At 57.9% G+C, this 21,966-nt stretch overlaps 1 protein-coding gene across 2 annotated transcripts in view; it reads left to right on the forward strand.

Moving 5' to 3' along the window:
* Positions 1 to 3,789: 3,789 nt before the first annotated feature.
* The window catches only part of PCDH1 (protocadherin 1), a 52,440-nt gene continuing 34,263 nt past the window's right edge, over positions 3,790 to 21,966 (forward strand). Inside the window, exons 1-3 of one of the 2 annotated variants that reach the window (XM_064458854.1) lie at positions 3,790 to 3,940; positions 9,715 to 10,529; positions 12,124 to 14,316. In XM_064458854.1, coding sequence (XP_064314924.1) covers positions 3,877 to 3,940; positions 9,715 to 10,529; positions 12,124 to 14,316 — 3,072 coding nt within the window. In that variant the 5' untranslated portion in view covers positions 3,790 to 3,876. The remainder of the gene's footprint in view (positions 3,941 to 9,714; positions 10,530 to 12,123; positions 14,317 to 21,966) is intronic. The other variant, XM_064458855.1, reaches the window with a different exon arrangement.

A 21,966-nucleotide genomic window follows, 5' to 3' on the forward strand; every position in this document is an offset into this window, starting at 1 on the left:
CCTTCTCCTAGCTTATACCCATGTTTCCTCCTCATTTGCAGTAATATTTCGGAGACTGTGGTCCCTGAGGAAGGAGATGAGATTTCAAGGCTGGACATGGAGGTCTGTGACATTCAGCCTCAAGGGTCCATCCCAGGAGGAGCTTCCAGCCTGGCAATGGTGAAGCCCGTGCAGCCCTGAGATGCGAGGTGGGCTGAGCACCGTGGGAAGACCAGAGCTCAGGGGCTTCCCCGGCTTGCAGAATCTTTCATCCTCCGTCACCACAAAGCCAGGCCAGATCTGCATTTGCAGCAGCCCACAGAAGCTGCCTCTGTTGTCTTATTTTTGTTATTTTTGAGAGGATATTTTAGCACTGAGCACATTCCCTCCTGTTGCCATGGCAGCCATGACAGGGGTTATATACCGTGAGAAAAATACCAAAATTAATGAGTGAGTGAAAGTGCAGCCGAGAGAAAAACAAGGTTAAAAAAAAAGAGTTAAGACAGTAATAAAAACAATCTCCCAATAATTTGGCTGCAAGTGTCCCACAGGCAAGACAGGCAGTGACCATCCAAGCCGTTCAGCCCCTCCACTGATCCCGGCGCGGGGTTCAGCTGTCTGCATCCCGTGGCCAGCACATCTCCCAGCTGCGCTTACCAGAGTGGCATGGTCCGAGGGATGTGCCTCTCCCACAGCATCCCGCTTACGCTCCAGATCCGGATCGGGCTGAAACTGCCCAGCCCCTTCCCCTGCAAATCTGCAGCCCTTCATTATGCGGTAGTCATGCGGAGGAGCAGTTCTTTAATGTGCTCATTTCCTTGCATTTGGGTTTTGAGGATCTTTTTGTTTTTAATTGTAGAAACAAGCAAATTGTCAGAACATCTGTGTTATTAGCATTTGCTGCCCAAATCCGTGCTGCTGCTTCTCCTGTGGAGCCCAGAGCTGATGAGAGAGAGAACAGAAGAGCCTTTGAACTCCTTGCAGCAGACGGCAGCCAGGTTGCTGCGTATGTGTGTTGGGGAGGGGGTATTTATTCTCTTGTAAGGTTCATTTGCTCTCCGTGTTTCCCTTTCTTCTCGCTTTCCCAGAGATTTAGCTGGATGCTCTTCCCTCGCAGGCTTTGTTCTTCTGACAAGGCCCCACTGGCATCATGAAGCAGCTGTCTCTGCATGATGCCAGAGCATCCCGGCACAGGATACCCACTGCTCGAGGCGAGCCAGCACCTCCAGCAGCATCTCCAGGGTCGGTGGCACTGTCAGCACTGGGACAGGTGGGTGGGAAGGATCTGGAGAGTCTCATGAAGTAACTGCGGCCAAAACTGCAGACGGTTTCCCATTGCTTAGACTGGCCCTGCTTTCTAGGAAGTGGTGAAGACAAGGAAAGGAACAGTGACTCATACTATAATGCCCAAGCAAAGGGTGGACAGGGAATGGCAATGATGGCATCGGGCTTTCCTTGCTGTCGAGGGCACTCTGGGAGGAGCCTGGCCGCTTTCAAAGGCAGCAGGCAGAGGAGGAAGGTAGAGACAGACAAACCACCCCTGGGATGCCAGGCCTCTGGTGGCCTGGATGAAGCGTCGCTGGCTCCCCTGGCCATCAGGTGCTACTGGCACTGCAGAGGACTTTGCCAGGCAGCTTCTCTGGGCTGCAGAGAGGTGGCTCCTGAGGCTGGGACACTTTTTCCCCCCATGCTCTTAGACCCTGGACCTGCCTCTCAGAAATGTGCCTGAGCAGAGGCTGCATACAGCAGGCAGTGGCCCCCCACAAATAGGTGGCATCGAGTAAACTGTGTGCATGCACAGCTTCCCTGGCTGCTCCCTGTACAGCCTGTCTATCAACTACCTGTGCCTCTTGTGAAATGGAAACCTTTGGTCACCAGCAATCTCTTAAGTTTGCCTTCACTGCTCCACAGACAGCCTTGGATCCACAGGGTCACTTCCTCAGTTCTTCCCTTTGCTACAGCTCTCCAGCCATCCAAGGAGGGCTGCCAGTGACTGATAAATTAAATCTCACATTGTCTCCAGCGAGTTTAATTCCCTCTCTCTGTCCAGATCCTCGGGTCATGCTGTATCAGTAGGGTAAACCCTGACAAACCCCACAGCTCCTTCCCCTGCCGTTCCATAGTGGGCTTTGACCTTCTCTGGGTTCTCACTTCTCATCTTCTGCTAAATGGGCTTCATGAGAATTGACACCCAGAAAAAAAAACCAACCCAACACACAGACGCAGAGAAGCCGACATCTCTGCAGGAGCAGAGATGGCCTTGCTACAGGGAAGTCTCGAAGAGAGCAGGGTTTTCCAACCATAGGGGATGACTCTCCAGCCTCTTTCTCCTGCCCAGTAGGAAGAAGCCCTGCCAGGGACTGATCTTCCTCTTGCAGGGGAAAAGCAAAACGATCTGGGCTGAGCTTGGCAAAGCCAGGGCTCCTCCAAGCAGGCCAGCGCAGCCTCTAGATGGTGCAGTCATCGCAGCCGAGCTGAGCATGTGTGCAGTGAAGGGAGCTGCGCAACAGGTTGGCGTAGCTCAGCGGGAAGCAATGCTCCCATCCTCACGCTGCGGCGAAACAGAAAGGACTTTCCAGCATCCTGGAGAGAAATCTGCGCTGCAGCTGGCCAAGAAGGCGGGTGCTGCGTGGTGAGGGGCCCTGCAGCCCCGTGGGGTGCCCAGTCCTTGCAGGGTGCCTATAACCACCCCAGCATCTCCATGTGTGAGCTGAGGCCTTTGGCAGGGCCAGGCTGCAGGTGCAGCCTGCTGGCAGGGAGCACTGGGTCTCCTTGCAGTAACGTGGAGGCCAGTGGAGGCATCGAGGGAAGAGGCACCCCTGGGGCATGTTGTCCCCAGGCTCCCTGGGACTTGCACTCGCCCATCTGAGGTCCCATGGGGGCCAGCAAGCGAGGACCCAGGTGAGGTAGCACAGCTTGCAAAGGCATTGCAAGGGCAGCCAGGAGCTTGTAGGTGCTTTTGAGAGCTCGCAGGTGCTCTCTGCTCCCAAGTCCTGACACCCTGCAATAAAAGCATGATTCACCAAGGTATGATGGGAGGGGACAGTTGCTTTTCCAGGCCCCACTACCTCACCTGGGCAGGGCTGCAGGAGCCACTGCTTGCAGCCTGCCAGGAACCCTTCGTGGCTGGGGAGATCTGTCCAGGGATGGGCACAGCACCCCAGTGGGCTCCCTGCCACGGAGGGGTTCTCCCCTTAGCACAGCAGGGTCCACTGCCAGCCGGGCGCCCTTTCCCAGTGCAGCGAGGCTGCAGGGGTATGAAGCACCGGCTGGAAAAATAAGTAAGTGAATACATAAATAAGAGCACCGGGAGGGGAGCGAAAGGGGAGACCCGTCCCAGACGTGTGCGGGCGAGGAGTGGAGGGGTCCCCGGGGTAAGGGCGTCCCGGGAGGCTGCAGAGACACCCCCCCTCCACTGCCACGGGGCTTGGCGCGGTGCCTGCAGCCCGGAGCTGGGAGGTGCAACGGGCAGGCGGCTCTGTCCAGCAGCCGATACCCGCTCGTCCCGGCCCGGCTGGGCTCGGGATCTGATAAGGAGCCGGAGCTCCACCTCCCCGTGGTGGCAGCGGGAGGCGGAGGCAGCGGGCGGGGGGAGGGGGGCGAAGGGGCCGTGCCTGCGCTGCGCTTCCCTTGCACATCCTCACACACACCGAGGGACGGAGGCGGGCACGGACGGAGCTGCCCACCGGGGCTGCCGCCAGCCCTGCCGCCGCCGCTCAGCCGGAGGAGCCGCAGCCCCGGCCCGGGGGAGGGGGGCGGTTCCCGCGGGAGATTTTTTTTTGCCCCCCCCTTTCTTTTTTTCTTTTTTTTTTTTTTTAAATTTGGTTTTCATCCGTGGATAACAATCGAGAGGAGTCGGGGGGGTGGGGGGAGCCCGGTCCCGGCGGGGAGAAGGCGATGCAGACGCCGCTGGATCAGCGCGCAGGGGGCCAGCGCGGAACGCAGCGCCGTCCGCACCCAAGTAAGAGCTGCGCCAGGGCCGGGAGCCCCCGCCCGCGGCCGCGGCGAGCTGCGGAACGGTGCGGGGCGGTGCGGGATGCCCGGGGCGGGAGCCTGCCGCTGTGCGGGAGCGCGGGGCCGGGCGGCAGCGGGAGCGGCGAACATCCTGCGCCGGGGTGCGCGGGCGGCGGCAGCGGGGCGCGGGGCTCCGTGGGCAGCGGCGGCGGGCGGCTCTCGGTTACCGGTCCCGCCCGGCGCTGCCACTTGTTGTGCGGCGCGGAGCGGGGCCGAGCCCGGGCCGGGCAGTTTGGGCGGCTTGGGGTGGCTGTGGGTGTGCGGCTGTGTCGGGGTGAGCGCGTGGGTTTATTTTTTTCCTGTGGGGGGTGGCTCTGGGTGTATGTCCCCCATCCACCCCTGGGTGTGTGCGCCCGGGGTGTGAGCGCAGCTCGGGGTGCGCGGGTGCGTGGGAGCGAGAGAAGTTGGGGGTGAGCTGGGAGCCGTCTGGGAGCGGGGCTGTGCGTGTGCGTGTCTGTGTGCGTGTGTGCGGGCGGAGCGGGGTGAAGGCGGTTGGCCGGTGTGCCCGCCTGGGTCCGTGGCAGGGTGTCTCTGCGTGTGTGTGCGTGTGCCATTGGGGTGCGGGTTACAGGAGTGGTATGCATGTCAAGAGCGGGCTGCGTGTGCGTGCGGGGAGTGGAGTGTGCGTTGGTGTGTGTTACAGAGGGGTGTGTGCGCGAGTGAGAGTGTGTCAGAGCGGCGTGCGTGCCTGCGCCTTAGAAAATCCCTGTTTCTCTGCTTGTACGCGAGGCTAAGTGTGAAGCCGGTGCCGGGAGAGCGGTTCCCGTGTGTTTTCCGCGGGTGTCTGTGTGCGTGTGCAGTGTGTGTGTGCGGGGCTGGCGGGAGGCGCCCCGTTCAAGCCCGGGGCTCGCCGGGGAGCGGCGGAACGGGGCGCTCCCTGTCCGGGGCCGGCGCTGCTGGGGCGCTGCCGGCTGCGGGAGCCTCAGCCCGGGCAGCCCCAACGGGGTCCGGGTAGCCTCGGCCGCGGCGCCCGGGGAGCGGGGCCCGGCCTCCATCCTCTTCTCCCAGCTGGCGAGGGCGGATGGGAGCCGGGAGCTGCGGCTCCCCCCGGCACCCTGCGACGTAGGGACTCCCCTATCCTCCCTCCTCACGGCCCCCCCAGCCCCTCCGGGCTGCGGTCCTGGGGAAGGGCCGCTCTCGCTGTTGCCGGCTCCCTGCGGCCCTGCCGGGGTGCTTCAGGCCCGCGACAGTTTTGCTTTCCCCCAGGACTCCCCTCCAGGCCGGGATGGCGAGCAGGATGGTGGCGCGGGGGGGGGGGCAGGAGCTCGCAGGAGACCGGAGGGTCTGTGGGGGACCCCCGAGGTGGGGGGATGGAGGCTGCCGTCCTGGGGAGGCTCTGACAGGTCTCTGCCTTGCTGGCTGCTGGAGTTCGAAAGGTTGTAGAGGAGGAGGCAGGAGCAGGGAGGGCCCTGGGTTTCACCCTCTTTTCATCACATTGCAGTTCCTAAGAGATAATTTTGGGGTAAAGCTGTTCACAAGCGAGTGCGGTTCCTCGTTGCAGGGTGCTCCAGCTTGGGGTGCTTCGGCCCAGCCTGCATAAATGCTGAGCAGCCGCAGTGGCAGCTGGAGCTGAAGGAGACCGTGGGACTTGCCACAAAATAGTCAGGATTCAGCCCATCCAGACCGTAGAATCAAGACTGAACATCGGTGGCCGTTTTTTGGACAATATGGTCCTTGATCTCAGCCCCTTGAGCAGACTAGAGCTGGTGGAGCTGTGATTAGCATTTGCTGCTTTCTCCAGTGTTGCTCCAGCTCTGAGCATCAGAGCAGAGCTTGGGGGCATGGGGGGGATTAGTACTTGTGTGCAGGGTTTGGATAGACTTCCAGGCATGGCTTTGAGCCATGCCATCAGCCGTTGGGAGCAATAAGAGGGTGGACTTTGGTGCCCGTTCCCGGAGCGGTGCTGCTTTCTGTGGAACAGGGCCAAGGGGCTGTGGGAATCACAGGGTGCACAGGCTTGTTCAAGCAGTTGCTTAAATTCTTGGTGCTTTGTAATATCTCTCTCATTAGGGCTTGTTTTTTTTGGGGGTGGATGGCTGAATTCTGTAGGATTTTGCATGCCACTGTCCTCCGAGATCTTCCCAGTCATGCATTAAGCAGCGTGACTAACGCCTCTCTCATGTGGTTCAGTCTCTCTCACACTCTCCCCGTAGGGAGAATTGTGTGTCTATAGGAATAGTTGTTTTGGGAGGGGTTTTTATTTTTAAGTGCTCTGTACTCTGCCAGCAGGTCGGAAAAAGGTGCCTGGCACTGGAGAAGAAAGTGTGGGATGGTCCTTAGATCCCATGGGAAAATAGCCTGATGCCTTGGACTGGCCCCTGGGAAGCCTCTGTCTCCTGCACAGACGTGCTTTTCCCCAGTGGTGGAGGCTTCCGCCTCCTCCTCCTCCTCACGCCCAGCTCTGGGCTCTCATGTCTGTGCTGTGTCATTCGCACCCCTAGGCGCCAAGTAGGATTCCTTACCCCAGTGAATCCAGGACCCCTCACGCCCACCGGCAGTCCCTTGTGGGACAATGATCCCACTCAGGTTCCCAGCCCCTCTCTTCCTCCAGCCTCCCTGCTTTGGAGGTTTCCTTCACCTGTGGGAACAGGGCTTGGGTTTAGGCTCCAGCCCCTTTTTTGGAGCAGAAGGCATGGGTTCTGGGCACCCTTGGGTGACTCCCTTCCTCCTCCAGGCTGGCACAAGGCTCCTGGCATTTCCAGCTCCTGGGGCCCTCCCTCACAGCCCAGTCAGGGCCACGTGAGGCATCGCCCCACAGTGGGACTTTTACCTTTACCTGCGATCTTCCACCTCACTCAAGGCTTAGTCAGGACGGCGCTACGTCATTGGCAGTCATGGCCCAGCCTAGTGCAAACAGGCTTGTGCAAACAGTTCAGTGGCAGGTGTGGGTGCCTTTCCTGGCCAGGACATCCTCCCAGTGGTCAGGGCTTTCCCTTCTCATCCTCGCCACACAGCCATTTCTAAAGGCAGCACAGGGCAATGGGGTGATGGAGCTCAGTGTGGGTTTGGACATACTGTGAAGGCAGGTGGATGGTGGGGGGGTCCGGTGCGAGTACACGCACATGCTGCAGGCAGGCATATGCATGACCCAGTTGGGGCGTGCACACACACACGGTGCAAGTACCCCTGCACGGGGTGACATCACACAAATGCACACCCGGTGGCGACAGGGGCATGCGCAATATGCTCCCCCGGCGCAGGCACACGCGTTGCTTGGTGCACACACACGTGCGCTCGGTGCAGGAATGCAAACTCGTGTCTCGTGCACAGGCTCTCCTGGTGCAGGCACAGGTGTGCTCCTCGCAGTGCATGCATGCCTGCACACCCTGCTAGTGCACATGTGTGCACATGTATGCTTTTTCCTACAGTCATGCTCTGAGCAGGTGCACATATACCCAAATGCTCATGGTGCACATGGATATGTGCACTCAGCGCAGACACGTGTGTGTGCGTGTACATGCATTGCTGGGCTTTGTCTGTATTGATGCAGAGATGTGTTGTGCTTCTGCTCAGCTTCTTACCTCCTCCATCCTCAGCCCTGTGCAGGGATGGAAGAAGGCTTGTCTGCCTCTTCCCTTCCTCCTGGGGACATACATCTCAGAGGTATCTGAACACAGTGCCAGTCTGGACTGTTATACGTGCCCTCAGCAAGGTGGAAATACCTCTTCTTTGCATGAAGGATGCTTGCAGGACAAGGGAGCAGAGTCAAGCCAGGCTTCAGGACTATAGTTTCTTCTCCAGAAAGAGATGTATTTTCACCCATGGAGGGAGAGCTCTTCTCTTCTGTGCCACTGATGAGGCACTTGTTTATGGGGAAGTGGAGGGGTGGAGGGAAGGAGAGCTGCTGGCTTGCGGGAAGTATCAAGGTGGATAGTCCAGGATGCTTCACTTGTTGAGGATCTGTACAATGATGGAGTAACCAGGAATTAGGCACTTGCTGTGTGGCATCACAGAGAGGAGATGGTGGAGGAGTGCTTAGCCATCCTACAGGCTGGGTGCAGAGTGTGGAGAGAGTGAGCAATGGGAGTGGCGAGAGAGGGTTCCTGCTGTGGGGCCATGGCAGCTGCTCGTGGCTGTTGATTTTAGGGCATCCAACCACTGGGCTTTCTGGGTGCTGGTGAGCTGCTCTGCATCCCTTCATGTTCATGGCTCAGCAGAAGCTGCATGGGTGTGCCTGGACCCTGGAGGAAGGTGTGTTCTCAGAATGGAAAGCGGGGCACAGGAAAGCTGCTGGCCAGGCACAGCACTAGGCAGAGGCTTGGTGACAAGGCATGTGGCTTGGCACAGAAAGAGACAGTCTCTATGGGGCTGGTGGTGTACCTGTCACTGCCTCTGCAGCATGTGCATACTGGGAGGTTTCCAGTGGCTGGGTGCCTGCAGTGCAGTGTGTGCAGTGTCTCTGCAATGCAGGGGGGCAGTACTTCTGTCACTGCCTCTGCAGTGGGTGGAGTGGACATTGGCACTGGGTGGGTAGTGTGGGTCTGTCCCTTTGGGGCAGGATGGACACCCAGTGTGTGCGTGCAGTGTCCCAGTCTGGAGTGGGAGGGAATGAAAAGGAACAGTGTGTCTGCAGTGAGCAAAGGGAACAGTATTTGCTGGCACAGGGTGTGGGGTTGCCTAGTGACTGTGTAGCAGAGGGGAGATGCTGTGCCTACCATTGCAGTGTGCTGGGATTGTGCAGTGCTGCTCCTCAGGAAGACATGTGGCCTGTCCTGTGGGGTATGTCTGCACTGCAGTGCAGGGTGGGCAGTGGGTCTGTGTCCCTCTAGTACAGTGGTGGGTAGTGCCCCTCTTTCTGCAAGGGGTACAGATGGATGGCAGTGCCCTGCATGCAGTGCAGGATGGATGATGCACAGGGCTCCTGCATCCCTGCAGTGCTGGATGGGTGGTACCTTTGTATCACGCAGTGCAAGGCTGGCAGTGCTGCTGTGTCAGCAGTGCAGGGAGGGCAGTGCTGCTCTGTCCCTGCCGTGGCAGTGCCCTGTGTCCCTGCAGTGGTGGATGGGAGGTAGCTCTGTATCCTGGCAGTGCCCCGTGTCCTTGCAGTGCCGGGTGGGTGGCAGCCCTGCATCCCTGCATTGCCCTGTACCCCTGCAGTGCCAGGTGGGTGGCAGCCCTGCATCCCTGCAAAGCAGGCAGAGCCCCTGCCCCCGTTTTCATGCTCCTGTTTCTGCAGGGCTGGCAGACGCCTGCAGTGCCTCTGTGTCCCCACCGTGTGTGGCAGTGCGTGGCACAAAATGCTCCTGTGTTTCTGTGGTGAGAAGCTGTCTCTGAGCCTGGCTGGCTCCCACCAGGTTGCTGGCAGCAGGCTGCATGCAGTCCGCCCTGTTAGTGTGCCTTGTTGGGTCTAATTATAGTTTGTGTGGGGATGAAGAGGGTGTACAGTGGCAGGAGTGGCTTCCTGCAAGTGACAGGAAGCCACGGCTGAGGTTTCGATGACTGGGTTGCTCACCTGAGCAGGGTGTTGAGGAACTTCGCAAGCCGGAACCAGTCCTCCCAAGCACTTGCTTGTGGAGGCTGCCAGGAGACCATGGCTGGGGCCAGCTCTGCCAGGCGAGCCCTTGAAGCCCGTTCCCTTTGGGGGGCTGCTTTGGCACTGTGTGCAGTCCTGTATGGCACAGGGGGTGAACCCAAAAGGATGCACCACGGAAGTGGGCTGGGGCGGAGCAGTCCCCAGGGGCCTGGGTCTGCCTAACCTCTGGTGTCTGTGTCTCTTTCCAGCTCCCCTGCAGCACAGGATGAAACTGCTGGCATCCTACCTGGCCCTGTGGCTCCTTTTCCAGTTCCCTGCCCTAGTCTCTGGGACACGTGTGGTCTACAAAGTGCAGGAGGAACAACCCCCTAACACCCTCATAGGGAGCCTGGCCTCTGACTATGGTTTCCCAGACGTGGGGCACCTCTACAAGCTGGAACTGGGGGCCCCATACCTACGTGTGGATGGCAAGACTGGGGACATCTACACGACAGAGACCTCCATTGACCGGGAGAGCTTGCGTGAATGCCAGCACCTCCTGCCTGGAAAGCCCTGCTTCCTAGAGTTCGAAGTGTCCATCACTGACCTGATCTTGAACAGCAGCCCACGCCTGCTTGAGGGGCAGATAGAGGTGCTCGATATCAATGACAACACCCCCAACTTTGCCTCACCTGTTCTCACCCTCTCCATCCCTGAAAACACCAACATTGGGACACTCTTCCCCATCCCTCTGGCCATGGACCGGGACTCGGGCCCCAACGGTGTTGCCTCCTACGAGCTGACAGCTGGTCCGGAGGCACAGGAGCTCTTTGGGCTGCAGGTGGCAGAGGATCAGGACGAGAAGCAGCCACAGCTGATCGTCATGGGGAATCTGGACCGGGAGCTGTGGGACTCCTATGATCTGACCATCAAGGTGCAGGACGGAGGCAACCCACCACGGGCGAGCAGTGCCCTGCTTCGCATCACCATCCTGGACATGAATGACAACGCGCCCAAGTTTGAGAAGGCCCTGTACGAGGCAGAGCTCTCTGAAAACAGCCCTGTGGGGCACTCTGTCCTCCAGGTGAGTGCAGGAGCCTTCTTCTCCTCCCCAGCTCCCCTCCTGCCTGGCTGCAGCAGGGACAACCTGGGGAGCGTTTATATGGCTGCTTGCTGCCACGATTCCTCAAGAGAGGAGGGAGCCTAGAAGGGTTGCAAGCCATAGGAGCCCACAGTGTCACTCACCCAGGGCCAGCAGGCAGACAGGTCCCTGGGATGTCACATCTGCTAAAACAAGGTTGGAAAGGCTGCACAGGAAGGCGCAGGCAGAGCGGGGGCTGCAGGACACAATTGAGGGGCAGCAGCAGGGCTGGTGGATATATGGGAGCAAGGCTCTGGGTTACAGGGAGGGCTGAGACCTGAGGTCCACGGGGAGTCTGGCTTCATGCCAGACCAATCTCAATGCTGCCTGCAGACAAGACATAGACCCTTTCATAAGTTGCATTCCCTGGGCTGCTCCATGGAAACCCAAGCTTGCACTGGAGATGGGGGGCAGGCAGCATCCCTGCTGCCCATCTGGGGGGGCTGCCCATGACTCCGGGGTTGCCCTGCTGTCTGCAGGGTCCAGGGTCTCTGCCCTGTCTCAGGCAGCAGTGCAAACTGGCTCAAGGAGCCCGAGGGGGTGGATCTCGGTGGATTTGGCTTGGAGGGGGCATCGAGATGATCGTAGCCGACATCTGTTTATCTGCAGCTGCCATCTTAATAAGCAGAGCGTGGCCAGTTCTCATCTGCTTGCTAATTCTGATGTGAATTTTTTTTTAAGAATTCATTTTTCACTGTTAAGAGAATGGAAGTTGGAAGCAGATAAGGATGCTGCACGGCCAGGAGGAGAATGGGCTGAGATGCTGCTGCTGCCATTGCTCAGCTTTTATCTTTCAGGGGGAAAATGACTTCCGCCTTTTTTGTGAGTGGAGGTAAAAGGTGGAATTTACATTTAACAACTTTCGTTCTCCATCCAAATCTGCTGAGCAAGATAACGGTGGAGCAGCAAATGGTGCAGAGAAGAGGCTGCTCGGAGAGCCGATTAGGGAGGCAAATGTTAGACAAACCTCATCTTCTTTAGAAAGCAAATAATAGGCGCAGAGGCAGGTTTATGCGAATACAGAGCTCCTGATAGGCAGGCGGGGATGGCTGGTGCCGTGCAGAGCTTAGGCAGCCCCGGTCCCTGCTTGGCTGCGTACCTGAATGCTGGGATGGAGTTGCTGCAGCTCTGCACATCCTCACCTCCCTCCTCATCCTCGCCTCAAGCCCTTATTTGGGGAGGGTTTTGCGGAGCGGGTGCAGCCAGAGCTGTACCTCCACCTTTCTGCTTGGGTCATGGTGGTGAGGCATCCCAGAGGATTCCCTGCATGCCGGAGCTGGCCAGGAGGGGAGCATGGCCAACCGGCCTAGCCAGTTTTGCCGGAAGAGCAAGGAAAAGCCTCTGTGCCGGAGGGCCACTCCCAGCTGCTCTGCCGGTCCCAGGCTCTTTGCCCATAGTCATTGGCCCCAGAAGAGGAAATCCTGGTTTTTCCCCACCAGCCATCCCCAAAGGAGGCTGCAGCAGGCAGCATGGTGGCTTGCGGAGGGGCTCGCACTGCCTTGCCCTCCTGCTCACCGTTTCTCCCTCCATCCCGCAGGTGAAAGCCAACGACTCGGACCAGGGTGCCAATGCCGAAATCGACTACTCCTTCCACCAAGCCTCAGACATGGTGCGCCGGCTGCTGCGCCTAGACCGCACCACGGGGCTCATCACCGTGCAGGGGCCCATTGACCGCGAGGACGTCAACATCCTCAAGTTCTCAGTCATGGCCAAGGACAAGGGGGCCAATCCCAAGAGTGCCCGCACCCAGGTGGTGGTCACCGTCAAGGACATGAATGACAACGCGCCCTCCATAGAGATACGGGGCATTGGGCTCGTGACCCACCAGGATGGCATGGCAAACATCTCGGAGGATGTGCCAGTAGAGACAGCAGTGGCTCTGGTGCAGGTGTCTGACCGAGATGAGGGTGAAAATGCTGTGGTGACCTGCGTGGTGGCTGGTGACGTCCCATTTCAGCTGCGGCAGGCTAGTGAAACCGGGAGTGACAGCAAGAAGAAATACTTCCTGCAGACCACCACGCCGCTGGACTACGAGTCGGTCAAGGAGTACACAATTGAGATTGTGGCAGTGGACTCGGGGAACCCACCCCTCTCCAGCACCAATTCTTTGAAGGTGCAGGTGGTGGATGTGAACGACAATGCGCCTGTCTTCAGCCAGAGCTTCACTGAGGTGGCCTTTCCTGAGAACAATGAGCCCGATGACCTGGTGATGGAGGTCACTGCCAGTGATGCTGACAGTGGCTCCAACGCCAAGCTGGTTTACTCCCTGGTGACGGACCCCTTCTCTAAGGGCTCCTTCACCATTGACCCCGATTCTGGGGAGATCCGGGTGAAGGCGGTGCTGGACCGAGAGCAGCGGGAGCGCTATGAGTTCTTGGTGGTGGCAGCAGACAAGGGCAGCCCCAGCCTCAAGGGCACAGCGTCTGTGGCCATCAATGTCATGGACAGGAATGACAATGACCCCAAGTTCATGCTGAGCGGCTACAACTTCTCAGTGATGGAGAACATGCCGCCCCTCAGCCCTGTGGGCATGGTGACAGTGATCGATGCTGACAAAGGAGAAAATGCCCGCATCCAGCTGTCGGTGGAACAAGACAATGGGGATTTTGTCATCCAGAATGGCACTGGCACCATCCTCTCCAGCATCTCTTTTGACCGGGAACAGCAGAGCACGTACACTTTCCGACTCAAGGCAGTAGACGGTGGGGATCCTCCCAGGTCTGCCTACGTGGGGGTGACCATCAATGTCTTGGATGAGAATGATAATGCCCCCTTTATCACTTCACCCTCCAATGCCACCTACAAACACATTCTGCCCCACACCAGCCCTGGCCAGCAGGTGAGCAAGGTCAAGGCAGAGGACATTGACTCTGGTGTCAATGCAGAGCTGACCTACAGCATCACAGGAGGCAACCCCTTTGAGCTCTTCCAGATCTCCCCGCACAGTGGAGACATCACCCTGGAGAAGGAGATTCTGCGCAAGCACCATGGCCTGCACCGCTTGGTAGTGCGCGTCAATGACAAGGGCAAGCCCTCACGGCATGGCACGGCGCTGGTGCATTTCTATGTCAATGAGACTCTGGCCAACCGCACACTGCTGGACACACTGGTGGGGCACAGCTTGGACACACCACTTGACATAGACATTGCTGGAGACCCTGAATATGAGCGCAGCAAGCAGAGAAGCAACATCCTCTTTGGAGTCATTGCCGGCATCGTGGCTGTCACCCTAATCATTGTGCTAGTCATCCTGGTGCGGTACTGCCGGCAGCGGGAGGCCAAGAGTGGCTACCAGGCAGGCAAGAAGGAGACCAAGGACCTGTATGCACCCAAGCAGGCCAGCAAAAGCAGTAAGAGCAAGAGCAAGGTGAAGAAGAGCAAGTCCCCAAAGCCGCCCAAGCCTACAGAGGATGAGGAGGAGACGGGGCTGCAGAAATCGCTCAAGTTCAACCTCATGAACGACTCTGTCAGTGACAGCCCCCGAATCCACCTGCCCCTCAACTACCCACCGGGCAGCCCAGACCTGGGTCGCCACTACCGCTCCAACTCGCCACTGCCCTCCATCCAGCTGCAGCCTCAGTCACCCTCTGCCTCCAAGAAGCACCAAGTGGTGCAGGACCTGCCGGCCACCAACACCTTTGTTGGCACCGGGGACAACAATTCAACAGGCTCTGAGCAGTACTCGGACTACAGCTACCGCACCAATCCCCAGAAATACACCAACAAGCAGGTAGGAGAGCTCATCCTGAGGCCGGCAGTGGCCCCTCCCCTGCACCGGGGAGCCATCTGGACAGAGGTGTGGGAGTGAGCGTGGACTGGCCCCCAGCCCTGCATGCGTGGCCTTGAGGGCTGGCGAAGGACTACCCTGGAGCCGAGCCAAGGAGCCTGGTTGTGGGGCAGGGAGGGGATAGGGGTGGTGTGGGGAAGGCCAAAACTGTCAGAGCCCTTGTCAGAGCGCCTGGGGCTGGGTCCTGGTGGCGCTGCCTGGGTGACGGTGATGCGAAGGGCACTGCATGCGTGTGCCTCTGCATGTGGAGCTCTGGGGAAGGAATCTCACCTGCCTAGGTCCCCTTAGGGTACTGGCTTTAAGAGCACTGAGGAGGGCATGCCCACCCTCCCATCCATCCTTCTGCTTGGGCTGACTCATGGGGAGGAGAGACTGGTCCTGCTCCTGCCACAGCTCTGGGCAGCCAGTTTCCAGCCCTGCCCCTGTCTGGGGAGCAGTGAGGAATGCACTAGCCTTGCTGTTGCCTGCCCAGCTCTGCTGGTACAGCTGAACCTTTCACCATCCTTGTGCAAAGCCGCTCAAAAGGGAGTTTTATACCCACTCTGGCTGCCCAGGCAGGTGGAGCTGGGTGGAGGAACAAAACTCTGCCTTTTTCCCAGGCTCAGGCTCTGGCTTCCCCCAGGCTTGGGCCCTCTGCCATAGCCAGCATGGTGAAAATCAGGCTTCCCTTAGCGCGAGCATCGGGCCTGGAGCTATGGCTCTGCGGAAGCCGTGCTGCAGCCGCTGCGGAGGAGGAGAGCAGATCCTGGCAGCCAGGGTGCTTCCTCCAGGTGGCATGGGTCCAGCCATGTGCCGGGGCTGGAGCTGGGTCTCGTGCTCAGGGCTGGAAGAGTGAGGCACTGGGGTCTCTGCTGTGTGCTGCAGTCAGGTCACTGCTCTTGGTCTAGCTGGGGGTTTCTGCTGTGTGCGGGGCAGGGTGGGGGTAGGTCTTGGCTGCGACTGGGAAGGGATGCTCGCTGGTGTGCACTGGAGCTTGGACTTCTCCCCAGAGGTCGTGGGATGAGCCTGGAGCTTGCAGGATCCTCTTTCCTTGGGCTGTCTGGCCAGTTAGCTTGCATCACGTTTCTGCTTTGGCACCCGTCGGGTCTATCCTTAACTAGCTAGGAAGGGAGAGGGGGGATGAGTGCCTGTGGCTTTGCCTTCCTTCTGGGGCCCCGTGGGTGAGGACCACCCACTCGCCCACTGTGCTGTACCCTCTGTGCCCTGTGGAGACCCCTGCTCCCTTCTTTGTATCCCGGTGAACGGCAGGCTGGGCTACTGCCGTGGGGCTGAGCTCAGCTGCCCTGTTGGATTTGACTTCAATAAAGTTTTCTATTTTTGACCAGTTGTGCCTTATTTTCCCTCTTGCCCGTGAAGATGCTCTTGCTCCCAGCAATTTTCCAGGCACATTTTCCATGTCCTCAGCCACTGGAGCACCCAGGTTCCCCAGCACCTAGAAGTGATGCTCACATGGGCCAGCCATCTCCACAAGCCCTCCACCATGCCCCAGCGTGGCCAATCCAGAGGCCTCATGGTACTGACCTCCCTCCCGCGATTGACATCTCCCATCTCCAGTCACTACCTGGTCCTCTAAGGAGACCTCTTCCTCCAGGACATGGTTCACAACACATGCATGTGCATACACACACACGTACATGTGTGGATGTGGAGGCAGTCTGAGCCATGGACCAGCCAGCCCAGCTTTCTTCTACCCCATCATCCCCCTGCATAGCTTCTCTTGGTTCATCCCCATGTTGTTTTGAGACTCACCCATGTCCCAAAGCCAGTGCACGGAGGAGCAGATCTCTGCTGCACAGTGCCTGGCTAGCCTGACCCAAATCCTGCTGGTGGGGGCTGGAAGACACCTGCCTCTCGCCCGCCGCAGTGCTGGAACAAGGACACATGTGATTGCAGATGGAGACCCTGTGTGTCAGCAGCGCCGGGGGAAGCACATGAAGCAAGGTGCTCCCCCTATTCCAGGATGTGATGGGCACATTTGCAGCAGAGGTCCTCCCAGGCGGGGTTGCTGCCAGCGGCAGGGCTGCAGGATGGAGCCAGGTGGCCACACTCCCAATAAAGATGGCTCTGCCCCTCCTCGTGTGCAGGTTTGGGGTGATGCTGCTGCTGTGGGGCTTGCTCAGTCTCTTGTCTCCAGTGGGCTGAAGAAAGGATGGATCTTGGTAGGCAGGAGCAGTGCAGCACCCCTTCCCCAGGCCCTGGATGGGGCTGTCCTACACCCCCTTCTCCAGCCAAGCATTACATCTCGGGGCCCCTCCCCAGCCATCCCTTCCTCTTTCTCACGGTTTTTTCTTTCAAACTGGGACAGACATCCCTGCACCCGTCATGCCAGCTTCACCTCTTCCTTAGGGGCTCCAACCAGCCGTACCAGGCTGTAGAAGATGAGGAGCTCTGATGCTGGGAGAGATTAGATCTTCTGGGGAAACCAGTGGTTCTGGCTTTGGTGGTTTCAGCCCTGTGCCAGCCTTGGCTCTCACAGCCTCCTAGTTTGTTTTGCTAACAGCATAAGGTTTTATCTTGAACTGTCCGGGAAGTGTCTGGGCCTCCTAGGCAGGCAGGCCTGGGACCTGCGGGAAGATACAATGGCTGCAGAGGAGGAAAGGAGACACCAGCAACCACCTAAATAAATAGTCCCTGCAGGGCTGGGCAGGGCAGTCTGGGGGCTTGGCCCAACGTTGCTATCTGCTTCCCTTTGGGAACTTTTTGAGAGAAGTTTCCCTCCTTTCCTTGTCCCCGGCAGCTCTTTGATGAACCTGGGGCGAGACTGCAACCTCTCAGAAGCTGGCATGGGGAGTGTCTCTTTCTTCTGCCTGTCTCCTAGGCTCCATCCTTTGGGGCTTTTTTATACCTGGGTCGGGGGCGCTATGCTACATCCTTTCCTGGCCGCACAGACCCAAGACTGCCCCGGGTCCTTACAGCCCCCACCATCTGAGAAGCTGGCTAGAGCGGCGTTAACTTCAGCATGCTACTGCGAGCTCAGCAGAAGTGCCTGCACCTGCCTGCAGGCTCAGGAGCACACTGCAGGATTAATTACTGTCTGGGCGGGGCTGGGGATAAGAGGAATATTATAACTGTAATGGACAGAAATGAAATTGTCTTGTTTTAGAACTTAGCTTAGAGTCTCCATAAATTGCAGGTTTAGGAGCTGGCAGGTGTCTGGGAAAGTTTTCTACTATCCTGGGTCAGTCGATTTTCTCAAGGTTGTTCACACGGATCTTACAATGAGCTGCAGATGGAGCTGAGGGTTCATGGGGGAACCTGCCCTGTTTTTCCCCAGTTTCAGAAAGACACTGTGCTGGGAGCAGTTCCCAGGCACTGGAAATCAGCTGCTGCTCCTGGGATCAATTGCAGTCGGTTCAGATTTGGCACTGATGTGCAAAGACCAAATGAGGGAGCATGTCGGTAACGTCCCAGGGGCTGCATTGTGGGGGCTGAGCCCTAGCTGTGCTGGGAAGAGGGGCTGGGCTCTGCAAAATAACTATGAATACACAGCAGCTTGTAAGGATTAATGGAGAACTTGTGGCGGGGGGCGGGGGCGGGGCACAAGAACGGGTGAGGAGTGGGTTGTACACCGTTCTGGCTTCTGGGGAGTTGGTGAGGATGCTGAGAGCCCCACAGACAAGGCAGGAATGTGCAGTTGCTCCTGGAAGATCTGTGCTGGGGACTTCAGTTTATGGCAGGGAGGGGTGCCTATGCCTGGGAGAGCACTGTGGGGCTTTTGGGGCCTCAAAATGAAGAGCTTCAGCCACAGGAGATGAGCAACCCCGTGGTACAGTCTGGCTTGTACAGCCAGAGACAGCCTGGGTGTGTGCAGGCTGTGCTGCAGGGGCAGGTGACAGTGGGGTGTACTCAGTCTGCGCTCCGTGCGTGGGAGGTGACAGGTAACAATGAGGTGCTCGCAGCCTGTACCCCATGGAGGGGTGGCATGGAGATGTGTGTAGTGTCTGTGGCAGGGGGTGGCGGAGGCATGTGCACAGGCTGTGCGGCAGGGGTAGGTGATGCAGGGGGGTGCAGCCTGTGTCTACTCTGGACAAGCCGTGTCCCAAGAGGAGGTGGCATCGCGGTATGTGCAGCCTGTACTGCAGTGGGAGGAGGCACAGAGCGGGTACACAGCTGGAACCGCAGGGAGGGGTGGCACAGGGTTATGTGCAAGCTGTACTGCATGGAGATGTGGCAGTGGGGTGTACACAGCCTGCATACGGTGAGAAGTGACAGTAGCGTGTACATAGCGTGCAGCCTTGGGCAGGTGACGACTACTCTGTAAGCAGAGGGTCTGCAAGGAGGCAGTAGCACTTACTGTCCTTATCCCATTGAAGAGAGCATCCGGTCTCTCCTGCCAGACAGTCCCTGGCTCCACCATCACTTGAGACCTCATTCTTTGCTTCCTTGAAGGCTTGCCCAGCCTGTACTACCTGCCTGGGGCTCCTCACATTGGGCTGGGCTGCCCGGGTGGCTAGCAGCTCTGGCCAGTTTCCCTCTTCTCACCTTGCTGAGCCAGGCGCTTCTCAGACCCCCAGGCTCTCCCCTGCCTGATACCCCTGGAGCCATTGTTGGTCTGTGATGAACACAGTCTTCCCTAGCTTGAATCTGGGGGCTTCTCCTTCCCCCTGCCCACCCTTCCCTTTCACAATTGTATCTGCTCCCTTCTATCCCTCTCTCCTGATCTCTCCCCCTGCTCAGCTAAGGCAGCAACCTCCCTCTTTCCTGTTGCTTTCCCCTCCCCATCAGTCTCTCCTCACCGGCTGTCTGCTGGCCTGGGTACGGAGGGATGCTGAGCCCTCCACAGCACAGGGCTGAGTCCCTGGCTGGTTTCAACAGCAGAGCTGTGGATCCACTGTGCGATGAAAGCGCTGGCTGTGTGGGCAGCCGCCTGGTCCAAGCCATGCTGATTGATATTCCCAGCACTGCTCTGCCCGCTCGGCTAGGCTCTCAGCTGCAGTGCTGTTCCCTGCATGCACAGACCAGCCTGGAGCAGGGCCCAGCCCTGCAGCCTGCTTAATCAGTCACCCAAATCCTGGGGCAAAGCTGTGACAGGGTGTGTCCCAGGGCACTTTGTGGTCCCTCCGCCCAGAGAGTAGTCAGGAGGCTGTGGATGGGGTGAAGGGTAGAGGGTGGGATGCAGCTGAAGGGGGTGGAGGGTGTGGTGCTCCTGGATGAGGACAGAGCTGGAACGTTCTGGGACAGGGTGGAGAGGAGGCTGGGGTAATGAGAGGGTGCATGATGTAGAGCAGGATGGGGTGGGGTGTTGCTGGAGTGAGCGAGGGTTAAAGGATGCATGGAGCAAAGGGGGCAGAGCCACTCTGCCTAGGAACTGCGTCAGCTCAGGGTGGGGAGGGCAGCCCCAGGAGGGCATGGGGCAGCAGCAGAGGTGGATGCTGTGCGCTTGTGTCCCTGTCCCTGGAGCCGGTGTCCACCTGGCACCCCTGGTGTGAATAGTGTGCAAGAGCCATGCAGCTGTGCGTGGGTTGACTCATGTGGGGCGGTGCCAGGGTGGGTTGCAAAGAGCAGGAGCTCCCCTTCATGGTTTGTGGGGTCTTGAACCTTCAGCCCCTGCAGTACCCTGCCAAATCTTTCTCTTGCTGGCATGTTCCTTTGAATGCTGCCCCTGGAGCTAAGCCCTGTTCCAAGCCCAAAGCACCTTCCTCCTCCTCCACCCTCCATCCCCACACATACCTGTCATGTGAGAGCACATGCCCATGAAACCCCGGGCACAGCCCATCTCCTTGGGAGACCTGTGCTCCTATGTACTGCCCTGCAAGCTGGTCCATCCAAGCTGCAGTTACACAACCCAGCTCTGCTCTTGGGAGAAACCAAGATGGTCAAGGGAGATTACTCCAGAAGGGACTCTTCCCACAGTCCTCTGCTCCTTCAGTGCCCCAAGAAGCAAGCAGTCTGCTTGGCTGAGGCAGAGAAGGGTTGAACATGGGTGAGCAGGAGCAGGGGCACAGGCCAGCTCTGGCATCTTGGTCCCCCTCTTCCTGTCACTTCTGATGCTAGCTGCAGTATCCGTCAGTCCAACCTGGATGAAGCTTGGTCTTGGTTTCACCTCTGGGAATCAGGGTCACCCGCGACTCACACCCACTCAGCCTCCCCTCAGTAGGTTCCCCCGTTGACTTTTTCTTCTCTCTGACTTTCTGGACTTCTCTGGAGGTCTCAATCTGCACTCTTGAGGACCTGCTTTCCATATCTCACCAGTATTATAGGTTTATTTTCCTAGTGGGGTTCCAGACTCAACACTGTGGTTGAGGGCACAAGAGGAAGGGGAGGTCAGCCAAAAAGCCAGAAACAAATCAACTCCTCAAGATACCTTAAAAATGTTCCTAGTTGTTTTTCATAAACATCTTCCTGTGGTGTAAGCTGTTTGCTGCCTCAGTCCTTCAGATGCTCACAGGAAAGAGTGCGTGGGAGAGTAGGTTTGTGGCAGTGACCTGCTAGGAGGGCAGAGGAAAGCTCATACTGGTACATTATCTGATCATTTACATCCATTTTGGCATTCACAGCCAGTGTCTTGTGGATCCTGCCCAAAGATCCCCAAAGATGCCCCTGCCTGGGGAGGTAAACATCTTTCTGATCCCCTTTTCACTTGCAGAATACCTGCCTCCTGATCTACTATCTAAACATGGCACAGCCGGGCAGCCATCGATCTTGGCAGGTTTCATCAAAGCTGTCTTTGGAGCCATCATTTTGGGGGGGCAGAAAATCACCACATCTCCCTTGGAACTGATCGTGGTCCGTAGTGAAGTTGTGAGAGCAGAGTGCCCTGATTCAGCTCCTCTGAGACATCTCTAAAGGCCCGAGCAACCTGAAAGCCTGGAGCTATTTTGCTCCCACATGGACTGGTTTTCACATGCTCTAAACTCCCCTATGCTCTTGAGCAGCTGCAAATCTGCTGCCAGGGAAAGTCTGACAGATATCCATCCATCCCTGCTGTGGGGGGAACTTCTTGTCTGAGCTCGGGACTGAGATCGTGCTCTAAATGTCTTGCTAATGTGATGTCTGATGTTCCTCTTACACTAATCTGTTAATCTTTCTGCTTCTTCATCAAAAGCACTCAAGCCCAGTAGAAAGCAAAATCAGTATTTCAGATGTTTGAAGAGCCCTTCGTTATTATACAGGCTGGGCAAGACCTTATGGGGTGTTGTGATTCAAGGCCCTGGGAATGCCTGGAGGAGATTGGGCTGTTTTTTCCAAGGATTTCAAGTAGATCACAGTTTATTAGGGACTATCAGGATATCTCTCACCCAGAGAAGAGAGCTCAGAAACCATCTCTGATGTTCAGGAAATTTTTCCTGAGCCCCAGTCTGCAAGATCTGGCCCAAGGACTTGACAGCTCACCCAGGATTTGAGGACAGAGTAAAAGAAGGCTGTCCTCAGCTCATCCATACCAGAAGTCCTGTGCCAGTAAGAGTGGTAATGCCAGACCAGTGCAGGCAAGATAAGTGGCCTTAACAAGCTTTACAATATTACTTGTCTTACCTGTTTGTGTTCTCCAAATGAAGGCTTGTCTTACCCAGTATCATCATTCACCATTAGGCACAGGTTGTTGAAGACCACGAAAGTGAGGGCTCTGCTGGTGTTTAGAGCATGTTGGTGCAC

Source organism: Phalacrocorax carbo, chromosome 8, assembly GCF_963921805.1.
Source record: "Phalacrocorax carbo chromosome 8, bPhaCar2.1, whole genome shotgun sequence".
In the NCBI taxonomy this organism is placed as follows: domain Eukaryota; kingdom Metazoa; phylum Chordata; class Aves; order Suliformes; family Phalacrocoracidae; genus Phalacrocorax; species Phalacrocorax carbo.